We start from the raw sequence: 17787 nt of genomic DNA, 5'->3' as shown, positions 1-17787 counted from the left end.
CCAACAAAACAAAACCCCAAGACACCCATAAAATCCTGATAATCAGAAGCCAGGCATGGTGGCACGTGCCTATAATCCCAGGTACTCAGGAGGTCTGGGGGGAGGATTGCTTGAGCCCAATAGTTTGAGGACAGCTTGGGCAACATAGCAAGACTTCATCTCATTAAAAAATAATAATAAAAATAAAGCAAAATCCTGTTAATCAACAGTGTTTGATAAAATGGGCTTAAACAGGATAAGGTGCCTTCTTGCCACCTGTGGACTAAGGAATGTCTCTGGGTTCTCTGGTCAGGTGGAGACAGGGAGGAGATGAAGAAGGAAGAACAGAGAGGAAAACAGGAAAATGCTAAGAGGCAGGGAGAGGTTATGTGGGGAGATACAAGGCAGCTGCTGGCCCTTACAGTCTCTTGTATGGAGGAGACAGGGTGCCCTCCTCAGGCAGATGCAGCCTCTTGCCAAAAGAAATGGCATGGTGGACACAGCTTAGGATGGATTTCAGTTCCCCCCACCTTCTCCCTGGAACATCCTTATTTGTGCAGGGAACCGTCTGTCTAACCATATACAGAGGCCCTGGGAGACACTGGACTCCGGCACAGAGAAAGGCACAGGATTGCTTCTCTGTTGTTCCTGTAAATGAAGCAAATTATTATCTTACAGTTCTTGAAGTCAAAATGGGTCTCGCTGGATGAAAACCAAGGTTTTAACTGTGTTCCTTAAATGGGCTGCATTCCTATCTGGAGGCTCGAGGGTTTCTTGCCTTTCTAGCTTCTTGAGGCTGCCCACATTCCTCCACTAATGGTCCCTTCCTCCATCTTCAACACCAACAATGTTGAGCTGAGGCCTCACATTGCCACCTCTCTGATTCTACCTTCAGATCCTGCCTTTCACTTTTAAGGACCCTTTCAATTGCACCAGGCCCACCTGGATCATCCAGGATACTCTCCCTATTTTAAGGTCAGGTGACTAACAATCTTAATTCCATCTGCAACTTTAATTTCCTTTTGCCATGTAACCTAATATATTCACTAATTCTGGGGATTAGGATGCTTTCTGGGGAGATAGGGACTTAGGCTGAAAATAGGCAGAAGTCTGTGGAAAAACATCCTTCACCAAAAAATAAATGTCAAGAGCCAAAAAGCTTCCAGGAGGGTCACAGAAAACTGGGCTCTCTGAAATCAGATTATTTAACAAATATTGAATCTTACCTTGGTAGACTAGTCCCTGGGTGACAATCATGCTTACAAGAGAAAAAGGCAGAGCTGTAAAGCAAAAATGTCCTTCAATATTGGTATCTTAAAAATTGGCACCTCACCGAGAAGTTTGGGAGAATTATTCTGAGCTTTTTCTCTTACCTTCCTTGGCAGTGAATTTTTGTTCATTTGTTATTTTACTTATTCAACAAATATTTATTAAGTGCAGTATGGAGAATTTTCTTGGAATCTTCCCCAGTCACTCACCCTGAGGCACAGCATTAATTTGAACCCTATTCTATTTCATGTCTAACATCCACTTGTACTGAATGCCAACATGCACAAGATTCTAAGCACTATATATAATAAAGGCATCTTAGGGTACACGTACATTTACCTGTTGAATTTGGGAGTTGCCTTTAGCTATGTGTATATTTTGAAATTTTCAATCCTACACAAATGTTAAAAAGCAATACAATAAACTCCTACATACCTTTCATCTAGATTCATTAATTGTGAACATTTTGCCAAATTTGCTTTATCTAATTTTTCCTTTTTTGTCTGAGCCATTTGAGATTTGCAAACATTATGACTCTGTCACTAAATACTTCAGCAGGTGTCTTCTAAAAACTAGAATGTTTTCCTACGTACACCACCATTAGCATAGTCAAAACATTTATATTTCTTGAACACTCGTACTCAAGAAAAATTATATTAACTTATACACAACCGTTATTCAAATCTCTCCAACTGGCCCCATAGCTGTGGGCTTTTTCCAACTCAGAAATTCAGGGATCATACGTTACACATATTCTCCTATTTGATTTAGTCTAGGACAGTTCCTTGCCTTTCTTTTTCTTTTTCATGACATTTTGTCTTACAATTTGTATTTGCCTGAAGATCCAAATTAAAGATCACAAGATGACTATGTTCATGTTAAACATGTGTAATGTTTAGCTATAATTTTAAAACAGAAAATTTAGTCTGGGAAAGGCAGTTTCTAGTTCTGTCCATCAATATGTGTCAAATAACTTCTTTCAAAAGCAGAGAGTAGTGATAAACATGTAGCTCTTTCTAGTTCAACCAAGACAGATCAAATAACAACCAATTTTCCCACTCATATCTACCCTATAGTGGGCAAATGGGTCATACTGAAGTGTTAGTCTACTAGGGCCCAATTAAATTTTCTGACAACTCATAGGTTGTCAGAAAACACATGAATTTCTAGAAGCACAGTCAGTAATCCTATAATGTATAATGAATATCAACTTCTAGTGTTATTTCCAAAACAGGTGATACTAAATTTGAATGACTTAAGAAATCAAAATGAGTATTTCAAAGTATACATTATCCACACATCAGCAATGTTGCAAAATATCAAGACTGTATCTACAGGTTCTACTATGCCATTTTCAAATACTGAATCACACATTTTTTTAATTGGAAGAGACCTTAATGCACAGCCTGAATTCACACCCTTGTCTTATGTGAGGCAGGCTCAGAAAGAGGAAGTGACTCAGCTGAAAATGTTATTTCAGAGACAGTGTAAGAGAAGTATTAATGGAACGTGGCCATTTTTCATTCATTTGAGAAATATCGATTAGGTATTTTCTATGAATAGGTCACTGTGCTAGGCTATAGAATGAAGTTCCAGATGAACTTGACATTATTTCTGAACTCTGTGAAATTTAGAGTCTAGCAGAATGTAGGAAGGTCTACTCTTTGGGAATCAACAAATTCTAAATAATTGTCTTGGTACACATTCTTGGCCACATATTCTTGGTAAAGGGAAGAATTATGTGTGCATTATTGTTTGCTAAGTGAGGTAAAGTGCTCCTTAATCAGATATTATCTCTGCCTTAAAAAAGGTCTGAACTTGGATTTAAACTCTAAACATCCCTGAATATCAGAGTTCATCAGATATTTATGCAGAGTCTCTGCTCAAACGTAAGTCATTACCACAATTCTAATATGAATATTTAGGCAGTTTACTGCCACAAATACAGTGTTAGGTGCAATTACCTCTCTTCCAGAAACTTTCTTCCTGACATTCTTGCATAATCTTTGAGATCTCCGCTCTGTGGATGTGCAGTTTTGATTTTGGACAAAACAACAGGCTCTGTAAGGAAAGTTATATGGTGAGCTAACTGAGATCATCCGAAAATCACCCACTTTGTTTTCTCTAGAAGTGAACAGGGAGGTCTCTTCACTTGTAACACAATGTGTGTTCTGTACCGGAGGTAGCCCAAAGAAATGATCAGTTTCCAAGAGTGCTTTCTCACTGGGAACACTGATGGACTTAGGTAGCAGAATTCTAATTGGAGAGTGGGAGTGATTCACTGACTGGCGCAGGCAGCAAATTTGTGGTCAGGTTGAATCCCTGCTGAGGCCACATTTCCTTCCCTACCTCCATGCCTCTATATGGTTTACTATACCTAGAATGCTGTTCACTCTCGTCACCTGACTGGTCTTAACACCCAGCTGAACATTGTCTCCTGGGTGAGGAAAGAGATTTTCCCTATAGCACACGGTATTTAGACATCAAGCATCACACTCAGAGAACCTATGTGCATGAACTTCTGTATGTATTTTTAGACTGTGGACTGCCTTTTATTATTTGATATAGTTTACTTTCAGTCTGGACGCTTTTTTCTTTACACATTTATAAGTGGTGTGCATATAATTTATGGTGCAACTATTGACATGGTTGGCATAACTATTTTTATTAGTTCTGTAGTATTTTTTGGAATTTATTTTTTAAAAAATTTTAAAATATTTTAATTGCTGTGGGTACATAGTAGGTTCTGCAGTGTTTTTTTTTGTTTGTTTGTTTTTTGGACAGGGTCTCATTTGTCACCTGGGCTGGAGTGCAAGGGCGTGATCTTGGCTCACTGCAGACTCTACCTCCCAGGTTCAAGCCATCCTCTTGTCTCAGCTCCCCTAGTAGCTAGGACTATAGTGACAATGGGGTTTTTGCCATGTTGCCCAGGCTGGTCTCGAACTCCTGAGCTCAAGCAATCTGCCCTCATCGGCCTCCCAAAGTGTTAGGATTACAAGCGTAAGCCACTGCGCCCAGACTTGCAGTGTTTTTCCAATCAAGTTCATATGCTATCATCTAGACCAACTCCCATCTTTTACCATTCCTTTTGCTTTGCAGGTACATAGCTTTAATCACTCGCTCTTGTCCACATTCTCCACTCCTTCCCCTCTGCCCATCACAACCATTCTGAGTGTTTAATGTTTTATTTCTATCCATTCTTGCAAAACGTTCATTATTTTGGGTGAATATATCTTTTTAATGTAAATAGCACTGTTTTATATATTTTATTCTTAAAACATTCTCAACTCAGCTCTATGCTTTTAAGATTCACCCATGTTGCTGTATTCATCTAGTCTGCTGCTTCTAACTGCTACATAACTGTGCACAATGCCTCCAAGTTCCCACCACCTCATGTTCCTCTATGGACCCATGAGAGAACATTTTTCAGACATGAATCTAGAAGTAAAGCTCAGGGTGTGCATATTCTCACTGTGACAGAGTCTTGCTGACCACTCTCTTCAATGCCTGCAGTCTCCACTCCTACCTGCAGGGCCTGAACATTCCCTTATGGCTACTTAGCCTGTGTAAGAGCTAGGTATGGGTAAAGAAGATTCCAAGCAAGTTAAAGAAAGAATTTTCTAACACTTGGAATTATCCAGTTTTCTAAGCTGATAGGTATAAAGTAATGTTTATTATCTTGTTTGTACTTCTTTGATAACGAATGTGTTTGACTATCTCTACATATTTTTCAGCTACACTGTCCTCCTCTAGTTGTCAGGCAATTCCTGTAATTGGATCTGGGTTGTAATCTTTTGTTATATATTGGCTCATTAATTTTTTTTGTTGAAAAATACATACATATATAACATTTATATATGTTATAACATATTATAACATTTGCCATTTTGACCATTTTATTTTTATTTTATTTTTATTTTTTTTAGAGACAGGGTCTTGCTCTGTCACCCAGACTGGAGTATAATGGTGCCATCATAGCTCACTGCAGCCTTGAACACCTGGGCTCAAGTTAACCTCCCACCTCAGCCTCCTGAGTAGCTGGGACTATGGGTACACACCATCATACCCGGCTAATTAAAAAAAACATTTCTTAAATAGGTTGGGGGTTCTCACTGTGTTTCTCAGGCTGGTCTTGAACTCCTGGCCTCAAGTGATTCTGATTGTCCCGCTTTGGCTTCCCAAACTGCTGGGGTTATAGGTATGAGTCACCATGCCTAGCCCCATTAATTTTTTTTTTTTTAATTTAACTTGTTCCTTACTATAGAAGTCACACTTGTGTTTCCTTGTTTGTGAATTATTTATGTGGGTTATTTGCCATTTATCTCCAGGGTTTTAGTGTTTTGCTGGTTGAGGTGCAGCTCCTTAACTCTTGAAGTGTAGTTTGATTGTGCTGATCTTGCCACTGTCTTTTTTAGACTCTTTCTGTGTAATAGATGTCAATATACAAGATGGTCACCACTTCTTGAGCACTTTGTATGTGCCTGGTCCTGTGCCAAGCACTTTACACACATGATGTCAATGAAAGGGGTGGAGAAACCCTCTGGCACCAGTGTCTGTGGAGCTCTACAAGCAGCCCAAGTGGGCAACCTCCCTCTTCTCTCCCTGCAATTCCCCAAGGCACAGTGCAAAGATGCTGTAAGTCACAGGGTGAGTCACAGCAGCAGGAGAAGGAGTTGCTCTCAGTCTCTACCTACCTTCCTTCCTTAGCACAGGCAGGCCTCCAGATGCCCAGGGTGAATATTTGCTCTTGCTCTTGGCAGTGCCTGGGGCAGAAATAAGGACTGCCTCCCCTTAATAAACAAATGCACACCCCTGGCTATCACAATTGCTTCCAGTCCTGCAGTCAACCTGTAATCCCAGGCTTTGGGAGGCTGAGGCGGCCAGATCACTTGAGGTCAGGAGTTCAAGACCAGCCTGGCCAACATGGTGAAACTTCATCTCTACTAAAAATACAACAATTAGCTAGGCATGGTGGCAGGTGCCTGTAATCCCAGCTACTCGGGAGGCTGAGATAGGAGATTCGCTTGAACCTGGGAGGTGGAGGTTGCAGTGAGCCAAGATTGTGCCACAGCACTCCAGCCTAGATGACAGAGTGAGACTCCATCTCAAAACAAAAACAAAAAGAAAAACAAAAACAAAAGAAGCTCTGGTTATCATTTTCTGTATAGCCATGAATGTTTGATGACTCCCCATTTCACAGAGGCAACTCAGGTGTCCAAATAATTCTCCTTGTGACTTTCTATCATTTGTCTGTTTGCCTCTCCTAAACTTTGCTCCTTGAAAATTACTGCCTCCATACACTACTTTTAGCTTGAACATGAATGCCATTGACCCATCAAATGCTTTCTCTTTTCTTCATTGACGTATTCCTGAAATACACAGTATCCATTCCTAACAAGTTGAAAAATTGTTTCCATGTTAACACTTGGGTTCTCAATCTGCTAGCTAATTAGTAATTAAGGACTCTGCCACCCTGAACAGGAACACCTGTCAGTAGCATAGGATTAGCGGGATTACTCACAGTAATAAAAATGTAAAAAATAAGCAAAATATCACCTGTAATCCCAGAACTTTGGTAGGCTGAGGTGGGAGGATCATTTGAGCTCAGGAGTTTGAGACCAGCCTGGGCAATATAATGGAACCTCCATCTCTAAAAAATAAATGAATGAATAAATATAAATAAATAAGCAACATATATAATTCTGTTAGAGTCTATTAAGAGTTTTGCTCTGCTATCAGAAACCTCTTCAGTTACTGACAGTTCATCTAAGAGTTAGTAAGGCTGGATTCCAAACAGGAAAGAGTATAGAAAGGATTTTGTAAATAAAATTTTAAATTTTAAATGTCAGCTTCTTTTCAAAGCAGCTGAAAACACACTTTCCTTCCCCATCCTATTTTCCCTGAGCCCATCCAACAAAGTGCCAGACTGAAAAAAATAAGATGACTGGTTAAAGATGAAATTTAATAAAAATCCTCTATGATATATATTTTTTCAGATGGCAGGTCCTGCAATTAAAAGTATACCTGACCAGGAATGGTGGCTCACGCCTGTAATCCCAGCACTTTGGCAGGCCTAGATGGAGGATTAATTGAGGCCAGGTGTTTGAGACCAGCCTGGGCAATACAGTGAAACCTCATGTCTAACCACAAAAAAAATTAGCCAGGCATGGGGGCCTGTACCTCTCATCCCAGTTAAGTGAGAAGCCCAAGTAGGAGGATCACTTAATCTAGCAGTTCGAGACTGCAGTGAGCCATGATTGCTCTCAAGTCTGGGTGACAGTGTGAGATCGTGTCTCGATCAATTAATTGATCAATAAAGATAAAAGTATACCTGCTTGCTTGGTGGTGGCAAATGGGTATCTTTATCTTGGTTTCCACAAGTAGACGCTGAAGCCATGATGACTTTGTGCTTGCTCTCCTTCCAGTTGTTTATCCTCTGCTTACTCCTTGACCCAGTGTCTAAGGAACCTAGAAGAGAATCACTATGCCATGACTGAATGTTTGTATCAAGCTTAAAAGCATCCTGAGGATCCACTGGCGTTATCTGGAAAACTTGTTTTTCCTTTTGTCATTAGTCCATCTGCAAACTCAGTTTCTAGTGCTCCTCTTCCACCAGCACACACACATTCACTCACTAATGGGGACAGATCAGATTTAGAATAGAGTGAAATACCACACTGTGCACTGAGTGTCGATTATGTGCCAGGCCAGGGGATGTGAAGAAGGATAAGACAAGATCACCACTGAAGGAATTCACAGTCCAAAAGGGGAAATAGACAAGTCAACAGTTACACAACATGAAAAGGGTTCCCTCGAGGTGTGCACGGGATGCTAGGGAAGAAAAGAAAGCAGGGTTTTGGGGGGGCGGAGCAAGATGGCCGAATAGGAACAACTCCAGTCTCCAACTCCCAGCGCGAGCGACACAGAAGACCGGTGATTTCTGCATTTTCAACTGAGGTACTGGGGTCATCTCACTAGGGAGTGCCGGACAATCGGTGCTGGTCAGCTGCTGCAGCCTGACCAGCGAGAGCTGAAGCAAGGCGAGGCATCGCCTCACCTGGAAGCGCAAGGGGGAAGGGGATCCGTTTTCCTAGCCAGGGGAACTGAGACACACAACACCTGGAAAATCGGGTAACTCCCACCCCAATACTGCGCTGTAAGCATACAGGCATTCCAGGAGAATATATCCCACACCTGGCCGGGAGGGTCCCACGCCCACGAAGCCTCCCTCACTGCTAACACAGCAGTCTGCAGCGATCTATCCGCAAGGCAGCAGCGAGGCTGGGGGAGGGGCGCCCGCCATTGCTGAGGCTTAAGTAGGTAAACAAAGCCGCTGGGAAGCTCGAACTGGGTGGAGCTCACAGCAGCTCAAGGAAGCCTGCCTGTCTCTGTAGTCTCCACCTCTGGGGACAGCGCACAGCTGAAGACCAACAGGGGAAGCAGCGGGAGCCGGTGCAGACGCGAACGACTCTGTCTGACAGCTTTGGGGAGAGCCGCGGATCTCCCAACGCGGAGGTTGAGATCTGAGAACGGACAGACTGCCTGCTCAGGTGTGTCCCTGACCCCTGAGTAGCCTAGCTGGGAGAAATCCCCCACTAGGGGCAGTCTGACACCCCACACCTCACAGGGTGGAGTACACCCCTGAGAGGACACTTCCAAAGGAAGAATCAGACAGGTACACTCGCTGTTCAGCAATATTCTATCTTCGGCAACCTCTGCTGCTGATACCCAGGCAAACAGGGTCTGGAGTGGACCTCAAGCAATCTCCAACAGACCAACAGAGAGTCCTTCTGACTGTCAGAAGGAAAACTATCAAACAGGAAGGACACCTATACCAAAACCCCATCAGTTCGTCACCACCATCAAAGACCAGAGACAGATAAAACCACAAAGATGGGGAAGAAGCAGGGCAGAAAAGCTGGAAATTCAAAAAATAAGAGCGCATCTCCCCCTGCAAAGGAGCGCAGCCCATCACCAGCAACGGATCAAAGCTGGTCAGAGAATGACTTGGACGAGAGGAGAGAAGAAGGCTTCAGTCCATCAAACTTATCAGAGCTAAAGGAGGAATTACGTACCCAGCGCAAAGAAACTAAAAATCTTGAAAAAAGAGTGGAAGAATTGACAGCTAGACTCATTAATGCAGAGAAGATCATAAACGAAATGACAGAGATGAAAACCATGACACGAGAAATACGTGACAAATGCACAAGCTTCAGTAACCGACTCGATCAACTGGAAGAAAGAGTATCAGCGATTGAAGATCAAATGAATGAAATGAAGCGAGAAGAGAAACCAAAAGAAAAAGGAAGAAAAAGAAATGAGCAAAGCCTGCAAGAAGTATGGGATTACGTAAAAAGACCAAATCTACGTCTGATTGGGGTGCCTGAAAGTGAGGGGGAAAATGGAACCAAGTTGGAAAACACTCTTCAGGATATCATCCAGGAGAACTTCCCCAACCTAGTAGGGCAGGCCAACATTCAAATTCAGGAAATACAGAGAACGCCACAAAGATACTCCTCCAGAAGAGCAACTCCAAGACACATAATTGCCAGATTCACCAAAGTTGAAATGAAGGAAAAAATCTTAAGGGCAGCCAGAGAGAAAGGTCGGGTTACCCACAAAGGGAAGCCCATCAGACTAACAGCAGATCTCTCGGCAGAAACTCTACAAGCCAGAAGAGAGTGGGGGCCAATATTCAACGTTCTTAAAGAAAAGAATTTTCAACCCAGAATTTCATATCCAGCCAAACTAAGTTTCATAAGTGAAGGAGAAATAAAATCCTTTACAGATAAGCAAATGCTTAGAGATTTTGTCACCACCAGGCCTGCCTTACAAGAGACCCTGAAGGAAGCCCTAAACATGGAAAGGAACAACCGGTACCAGCCATCGCAAAAACTTGGCAAAATGTAAAGACCATCGAGGCTAGGAAGAAACTGCATCAACTAACGAGCAAAATAACCAGTTAATATCATAATGGCAGGATCAAGTTCACACATAACAATATTAACCTTAAATGTTAATGGACTAAATGCTCCAATTAAAAGACACAGACTGGCAAACTGGATAAAGAGTCAAGACCCATCAGTCTGCTGTATTCAGGAGACCCATCTCACATGCAGAGACATACATAGGCTCAAAATAAAGGGATGGAGGAAGATCTACCAAGCAAATGGAGAACAAAAAAAAGCAGGGGTTGCAATCCTAGTCTCTGATAAAACAGACTTTAAACCATCAAAGATCAAAAGAGACAAAGAAGGCCATTACATAATGGTAAAGGGATCAATTCAACAGGAAGAGCTAACTCTCCTAAATATATATGCACCCAATACAGGAGCACCCAGATTCATAAAGCAAGTCCTTAGAGACTTACAAAGAGACTTAGACTCACATACAATAATAATGGGGGACTTCAACACTCCGCTGTCAACATTAGACAGATCAACGAGACAGAAAGTTAACAAGGATATCCAGGAATTGAACTCATCTCTGCACCAAGCGGACCTAATAGACATCTATAGAACTCTCCACCCCAAATCAACAGAATATACATTCTTCTCAGCACCACATCGCACTTATTCCAAAATTGACCACATAATTGGAAGTAAAGTACTCCTCAGCAAATGTAAAAGAACAGAAATTATAACAAACTGTCTCTCAGACCACAGTGCAATCAAACTAGAACTCAGGACTAAGAAACTCAATCAAAACCGCTCAACTACATGGAAACTGAACAACCTGCTCCTGAATGACTACTAGGTACATAACGAAATGAAAGCGGAAATAAAGATGTTCTTTGAAACCAATGAGAACAAAGATACAACATACCAGAATCTCTGGGACACATTTAAAGCAGTGTGTAGAGGGAAATTTATAGCACTAAATGCCCACAAGAGAAAGCAGGAAAGATCTAAAATTGACACTCTAACATCACAATTAAAAGAACTAGAGAGGCAAGAGCAATCACATTCAAAAGCTAGCAGAAGGCAAGAAATAACTAAGATCAGAGCCGAACTGAAGGAGATAGAGACACAAAAAACCCTCCAAAAAATCAATGAATCCAGGAGTTGGTTTTTTGAAAAGATCAACAAAATTGACAGACCGCTAGCAAGGCTAATAAGAAAAAAAGAGAGAGGAATCAAATAGATGCAATAAAAAATGATAAAGGGGATATCACCACTGACCCCACAGAAATACAAACTACCATCAGAGAATACTATAAACGCCTCTATGCAAATCAACTAGAAAATCTAGAAGAAATGGATAATTTCCTGGACACTTACACTCTCCCAAGGCTAAACCAGGAAGAAGTTGAATCCCTGAATAGACCAATAGCAGGCTCTGAAATTGAGGCAACAATTAATAGCCTACCCACCAAAAAAAGTCCAGGACCAGATGGATTCACAGCTGAATTCTACCAGAGGTACAAGGAGGAGCTGGTACCATTCCTTCTGAAACTATTCCAATCAATAGAAAAAGAGGGAATCCTCCCTAACTCATTTTATGAGGCCAACATCATCCTGATACCAAAGCCTGGCAGAGACACAACAAAAAAAGAGAATTTTAGATCAATATCCCTGATGAACATTGATGCAAAAATCCTCAATAAAATACTGGCAAACCGGATTCAGCAGCACATCAAAAAGCTTATCCACCATGATCAAGTGGGCTTCATCCCTGGGATGTAAGGCTGGTTCAACATTCGCAAATCAATAAACGTAATCCAGCATATAAACAGAACCAAAGACAAGAACCACATGATTGTCTCAATAGATGCAGAAAAGGCTTTTGACAAAATTCAACAGCCCTTCATGCTAAAAACGCTCAATAAATTCGGTATTGATGGAACGTACCTCAAAATAATAAGAGCTATTTATGACAAACCCACAGCTAATATCATACTGAATGGGCAAAAACTGGAAAAATTCCCTTTGAAAACTGGCACAAGACAGGGATGCCCTCTCTCACCACTCCTATTCAACATAGTGTTGGAAGTTCTGGCTAGGGCAATCAGGCAAGAGAAAGAAATCAAGGGTATCCAGTTAGGAAAAGAAGAAGTCAAATTGTCCCTCTTTGCAGATGACATGATTGTATATTTAGAAAACCCCATCGTCTCAGCCCAAAATCTCCTTAAGCTGATAAGCAACTTCAGCAAAGTCTCAGGATACAAAATTAATGTGCAAAAATCACAAGCATTCTTATACACCAGTAACAGACAAGCAGAGAGCCAAATCAGGAATGAACTTCCATTCACAATTGCTTCAAAGAGAATAAAATACCTAGGAATCCAACTTACAAGGGATGTAAAGGACCTCTTCAAGGAGAACTACAAACCACTGCTCAGTGAAATCAAAGAGGACACAAACAAATGGAAGAACATACCATGCTCATGGATAGGAAGAATCAATATCGTGAAAATGGCCATACTGCCCAAGGTTATTTATAGATTCAATGCCATCCCCATCAAGCTACCAATGAGTTTCTTCACAGAATTGGAAAAAACTGCTTTAAAGTTCATATGGAACCAAAAAAGAGCCCGCATTGCCAAGACAATCCTAAGTCAAAAGGACAAAGCTGGAGGCGTCACGCTACCTGACTTCAAACTATACTACAAGGCTACAGTAACCAAAACAGCATGGTACTGGTACCAAAACAGAGCTATAGACCAATGGAACAGAACAGAGTCCTGAGAAATAATACCGCACATCTACAGCCATCTGATCTTTGACAAACCTGAGAGAAACAAGAAATGGGGAAAGGATTCCCTATTTAATAAATGGTGCTGGGAAAATTGGCTAGCCATAAGTAGAAAGCTGAAACTGGATCCTTTCCTTACCCCTTATACGAAGATTAATTCAAGATGGATTAGAGACTTAAATGTTAGACCTAATACCATAAAAACCCTAGAAGAAAATCTAGGTAGTACCATTCAGGACATAGGCATGGGCAAGGACTTCATGTCTAAAACACCAAAAGCAACGGCAGCAAAAGCCAAAATTGACAAATGGGATCTAATTAAACTAAAGAGCTTTTGCACAGCAAAAGAAACTACCATCAGAGTGAACAGGCAACCTACAGAATGGGAGAAAATTTTTGCAACCTACTCATCTGACAAAGGGCTAATATCCAGAATCTACAAAGAACTCAAACAAATATACGAGAAAAAAACAAACAACCCCATCAAAAATTGGGGAAAGGATATGAACAGACATTTCTCAAAAGAAGATATTCATACAGCCAACAGACACATGAAAAAATGCTCATCGTCACTCGCCATCAGAGAAATGCAAATCAAAACCACAATGAGATACCATCTCACACCAGTTAGAATGGCAATCATTAAGAAGTCAGGAAACAACAGGTGTTGGAGAGGATGTGGAGAAATAGGAACACTTTTACACTGTTGGTGGGATTGTAAACTAGTTCAACCATTATGGAAAACAGTATGGCAATTCCTCAAGGATCTAGAACTAGATGTACCATATGACCCAGCCATCCCACTACTGGGTATATACCCAAAGGATTATAAATTATTCTACTACAAAGACACATGTACACGTATGTTTATTGCGGCACTATTCACAATAGCAAAGACTTGGAATCAACCCAAATGTCCATCTGTGACAGACTGGATTAAGAAAATGTGGCACATATACACCATGGAATACTATGCAGCCATAAAAAAGGATGAGTTTGCGTCCTTTGTAGGGACATGGATGCAGCTGGAAACCATCATTCTTAGCAAAGTATCACAAGAACAGAAAACCAAACACCGCATGTTCTCACTCATAGGTGGGAACTGAACAATGAGATCACTTGGACTCGGGAAGGGGAACATCACGCACTGGGGCCTATCATGGGGAGGGGGGAGGGGGGAGGAGGGAGGGATTGCATTGGGGAGTTATACATGATATAAATGATGAATTGATGGGTGCTGAGGAGTTGATGGGTGCAGCACACCAACATGGCATAAGTATACATATGTAACAAACCTGCACGTTATGCACATGTACCCTAGAACTTAAAGTATAAAAAAAAAAAAAAAAAAAAGGATTCCCTATTTAATAAATGGTGCTGGGAAAATTGGCTAGCCATAAGTAGAAAGCTGAAACTGGATCCTTTCCTTACCCCTTATACGAAGATTAATTCAAGATGGATTAGAGACTTAAATGTTAGACCTAATACCATAAAAACCCTAGAAGAAAATCTAGGTAGTACCATTCAGGACATAGGCATGGGCAAGGACTTCATGTCTAAAACACCAAAAGCAACGGCAGCAAAAGCCATAATTGACAAATGGGATCTAATTAAACTAAAGAGCTTTTGCACAGCAAAAGAAACTACCATCAGAGTGAACAGGCAACCTACAGAATGGGAGAAAATTTTTGCAACCTACTCATCTGACAAAGGGCTAATATCCAGAATCTACAAAGAACTCAAACAAATATACGAGAAAAAAACAAACAACCCCATCAAAAAGTGGGGAAAGGATATGAACAGACATTTCTCAAAAGAAGATATTCATACAGCCAACAGACACATGAAAAAATGCTCATCATCACTGGCCATCAGAGAAATGCAAATCAAAACCACAATGAGATACCATCTCACACCAGTTAGAATGGCAATCATTAAGAAGTCAGGAAACAACAGGTGTTGGAGAGGATGTGGAGAAATAGGAACACTTTTACACTGTTGGTGGGATTGTAAACTAGTTCAACCATTATGGAAAACAGTATGGCAATTCCTCAAGGATCTAGAACTAGATGTACCATATGACCCAGCCATCCCACTACTGGGTATATACCCAAAGGATTATAAATTAGTCTACTACAAAGACACATGTACACGTATGTTTATTGCGGCACTATTCACAATAGCAAAGACTTGGAATCAACCCAAATGTCCATCTGTGACAGACTGGATTAAGAAAATGTGGCACATATACACCATGGAATACTATGCAGCCATAAAAAAGGATGAGTTTGCGTCCTTTGTAGGGACATGGATGCAGCTGGAAACCATCATTCTTAGCAAACTATCACAAGAAGAGAAAACCAAACACCGCATGTTCTCACTCATAGGTGGGAACTGAACAATGAGATCACTTGGACTCGGGAAGGGGAACATCACACACTGGGGTCTATCATGGGGAGGGGGGAGGGAGGAGGAGGGAGGGATTGCATTGGGGAGTTATACATGATATAAATGATGAATTGATGGGTGCTGACGAGTTGATGGGTGCAGCACACCAACATGGCATAAGTATACATATGTAACAAACCTGCACGTTATACACATGTACCCTAGAACTTAAAGTGTAATAAAAAAAAAAAAAAAAAAAAAAAAAAAAAAAAAAAAAGAAAGAAAGCAGGGTTCATTCCATCTAGTCAGGTCACAAAAGGAACTAGGACTCCTAAGCTTTCAGGAGGATCTGTGGAGGATAGATGGACTCTAGGGCAGGAGGACCAGGTTGGAAGGTGGTGCACTAGTGCAGGCAAGGAGTTACAGGAACCTGAACAAAGACCTTGGTGGGAATTTAGCATCTTTGATAGAGATGCTAAATTTGGGTTTGGAAATTTTGGATTTGGGTGCCTGTGGGGGAAAACAGTGGAATTAGCCACTGTTAATATATGACAATTTGGGTCTGGAGCTCCAGAACAGGGGTAGGCTTGAGAAATGAAGTTGGGAGCTGCCATCATAGAGATGGGAGTTAAAGCAGGGAACTTGAACAAATGTGTCTAAAAACAGTATTGGAGAATATGAACATTGAGCCCAAGGGAATATCGAAAAGTAAAGAAAGAAATATTAAAAAAAAAAAAAAAAAAAAAAAAAAAAAAGCAGGCCAAGGAAATGACTGAGAAGGAATAGCTGATACAGAGGGGAGGGAATTTCTGAAGGAGGCAGTGAATCATCAACATCATCACATGGCTTAGAAAAGTGGACCCTGGATTTGGCAATGATGGACATAATCCAGGTGGACTTTGAGCCTCCTCCTGCCCCCGGTGGCCACTGCATTCTGCAGCCCTGAACTCCACCACTACCTCTGCTTTTCTTCTGCGAAATGAACCTCTTATACATAATTCTGTTTCCTACATCAGTTACTAAACTTCCAGGCAATTGAGCCAAGGGGACCTGTACTCACACCAAGTTTCATCGCAGGTGCCTAATGTGATTACAGGGGCACCACAGTGCCCTGCATGGGAAAGTACTGGTGTCAGAGAGACCAGAGTTCAAATCGCGACTCTTTCCCCCTGCCATCCCTGTGCTTTGGTGCAAATGACTTAATCCGTCTGTGCCTCAGCTTTCTCCACTGTTAAGTGGGCATAATGGACCAACAATGGTGAGGGGCTGTTGCAGGAATGAAGATGAAGATGAGGATGAGGGATGCTCCATAAAGCCCCGCTCAGCACCCAGCAGGCTGAGTCTGAACGTACAAAGGGGCGGCTGTCAGAGTGGCCCTGCACGCCTTCCATTTCCTGAGCATTCCCAGGAAGTCTTTGCTGACCAAGCCAAATTAGATTATCTTTGCTTAGCCATTAGGCCGCTGCCCTATATTGGGAGGCAAAGATACCTCTCAACTTCGGTGGCCAGGTCCCCTGGCACCCACTTAGTCCTCAGTCTACATCTAAAAGCAAGCCTTCCGAGGGTCTTGCTTTGCAGGTGTAGCTCCCACCCCCCATGCCGGGGTGGTCCGGGGACCCTCTGTTTCTTCAGTGGTGGGGAAGGGACCGGTGGGTTCGTGGGTGCTGACCGTCGGACGTGCGGAGGAAACAGCGCCGCAGCCTGGGGGGCGAGGGTGCTTCTTAGGGTGGCCTGGAGTGGGGCGCCTGCCGGGCTGGACGGCGGGCGGGGGACACCGCACTTTCTGGTCCGGTCGGGGGAGCCGGGAGTCAGCCTATGGGAGTCCGCCGCCATCCCTGGCCAGAAGCAGCCAGCGCCACCCCACGCTCCTCAGCCCCTAGCCCCCGCCGGGGCCGCCAGGGTCCGAGCAAGGGGAGAGTGGGGGGCGGCCACCGCTGCGCCGCGCCGCGCCGCGCCGCCTTCAAAGGACTGCCCTGCGGAGCTGCGTTCCCCCGAGGCCACTGCCTCCTGCTGTTAACACCCCCCGGGGCGGGGGCTCACCTGTGTGGTCAGGGTCGCCTCCGAGGCCGAGTCCCTCGCTGCCGAGCCCTGCAAGCCTCGCTCCCCGCGACTGCACGGCCGGCCAGCTCCAGCCTCCCGAGTACCCCACCTGTCTCCCAGGCTTCCTCACCGTCCTTTGTGTTTTCTTCTCTTGCTCCGCCCCCTCGCCTGCCCGCTAAGCACTTAAGCTGGCGAAGTCACCCTACTGCCACCTGGCAGTCACTTTCGCTGTTGGTGGCAACCCAGGCTGGAACCTAGCTCTGGCCGGAATCCCCGCCCCGTCCTTAAGGCGTGTCCCGACACCAAGTAGGTTATAGTTCCTTTGTGCCTTCCAAATGACTCCCTTCCTGCAGCAATCACAGCAGCAACAGCCATGTATTGCGCCCCTGCCCTGGGCCGGCGTGGGCATCACCTTTG

At 42.9% G+C, this 17787-nt stretch overlaps 1 protein-coding gene across 3 annotated transcripts in view; it reads right to left on the bottom strand.

The window, feature by feature from the left end:
* OCIAD2 (OCIA domain containing 2) overlaps positions 1 to 17547 on the bottom strand; it is a 31243-nt gene extending 13696 nt beyond the window's left edge. Inside the window, exons 1-4 of one of the 3 annotated variants that reach the window (XM_030916721.1) lie at positions 17371 to 17547; positions 7580 to 7716; positions 3213 to 3309; positions 1206 to 1259 (exon numbers count right to left, since the gene is read on the bottom strand). In XM_030916721.1, the coding sequence (XP_030772581.1) occupies positions 1206 to 1259; positions 3213 to 3309; positions 7580 to 7645 (217 nt within the window). In that variant the 5' untranslated portion in view covers positions 7646 to 7716; positions 17371 to 17547. The remainder of the gene's footprint in view (positions 1 to 1205; positions 1260 to 3212; positions 3310 to 7579; positions 7717 to 17370) is intronic. The other 2 variants (XM_010354960.2, XM_030916714.1) reach the window with 2 other exon arrangements.
* Positions 17548 to 17787: the final 240 nt, after the last annotated feature.

Source organism: Rhinopithecus roxellana, chromosome 2 (assembly GCF_007565055.1).
Source record: "Rhinopithecus roxellana isolate Shanxi Qingling chromosome 2, ASM756505v1, whole genome shotgun sequence".
Taxonomy (NCBI): Eukaryota; Metazoa; Chordata; class Mammalia; order Primates; family Cercopithecidae; genus Rhinopithecus; species Rhinopithecus roxellana.
The sequence above is the reverse complement of the archived record's forward strand: the minus strand, read 5'-3'. Positions and strand labels throughout refer to the sequence as shown.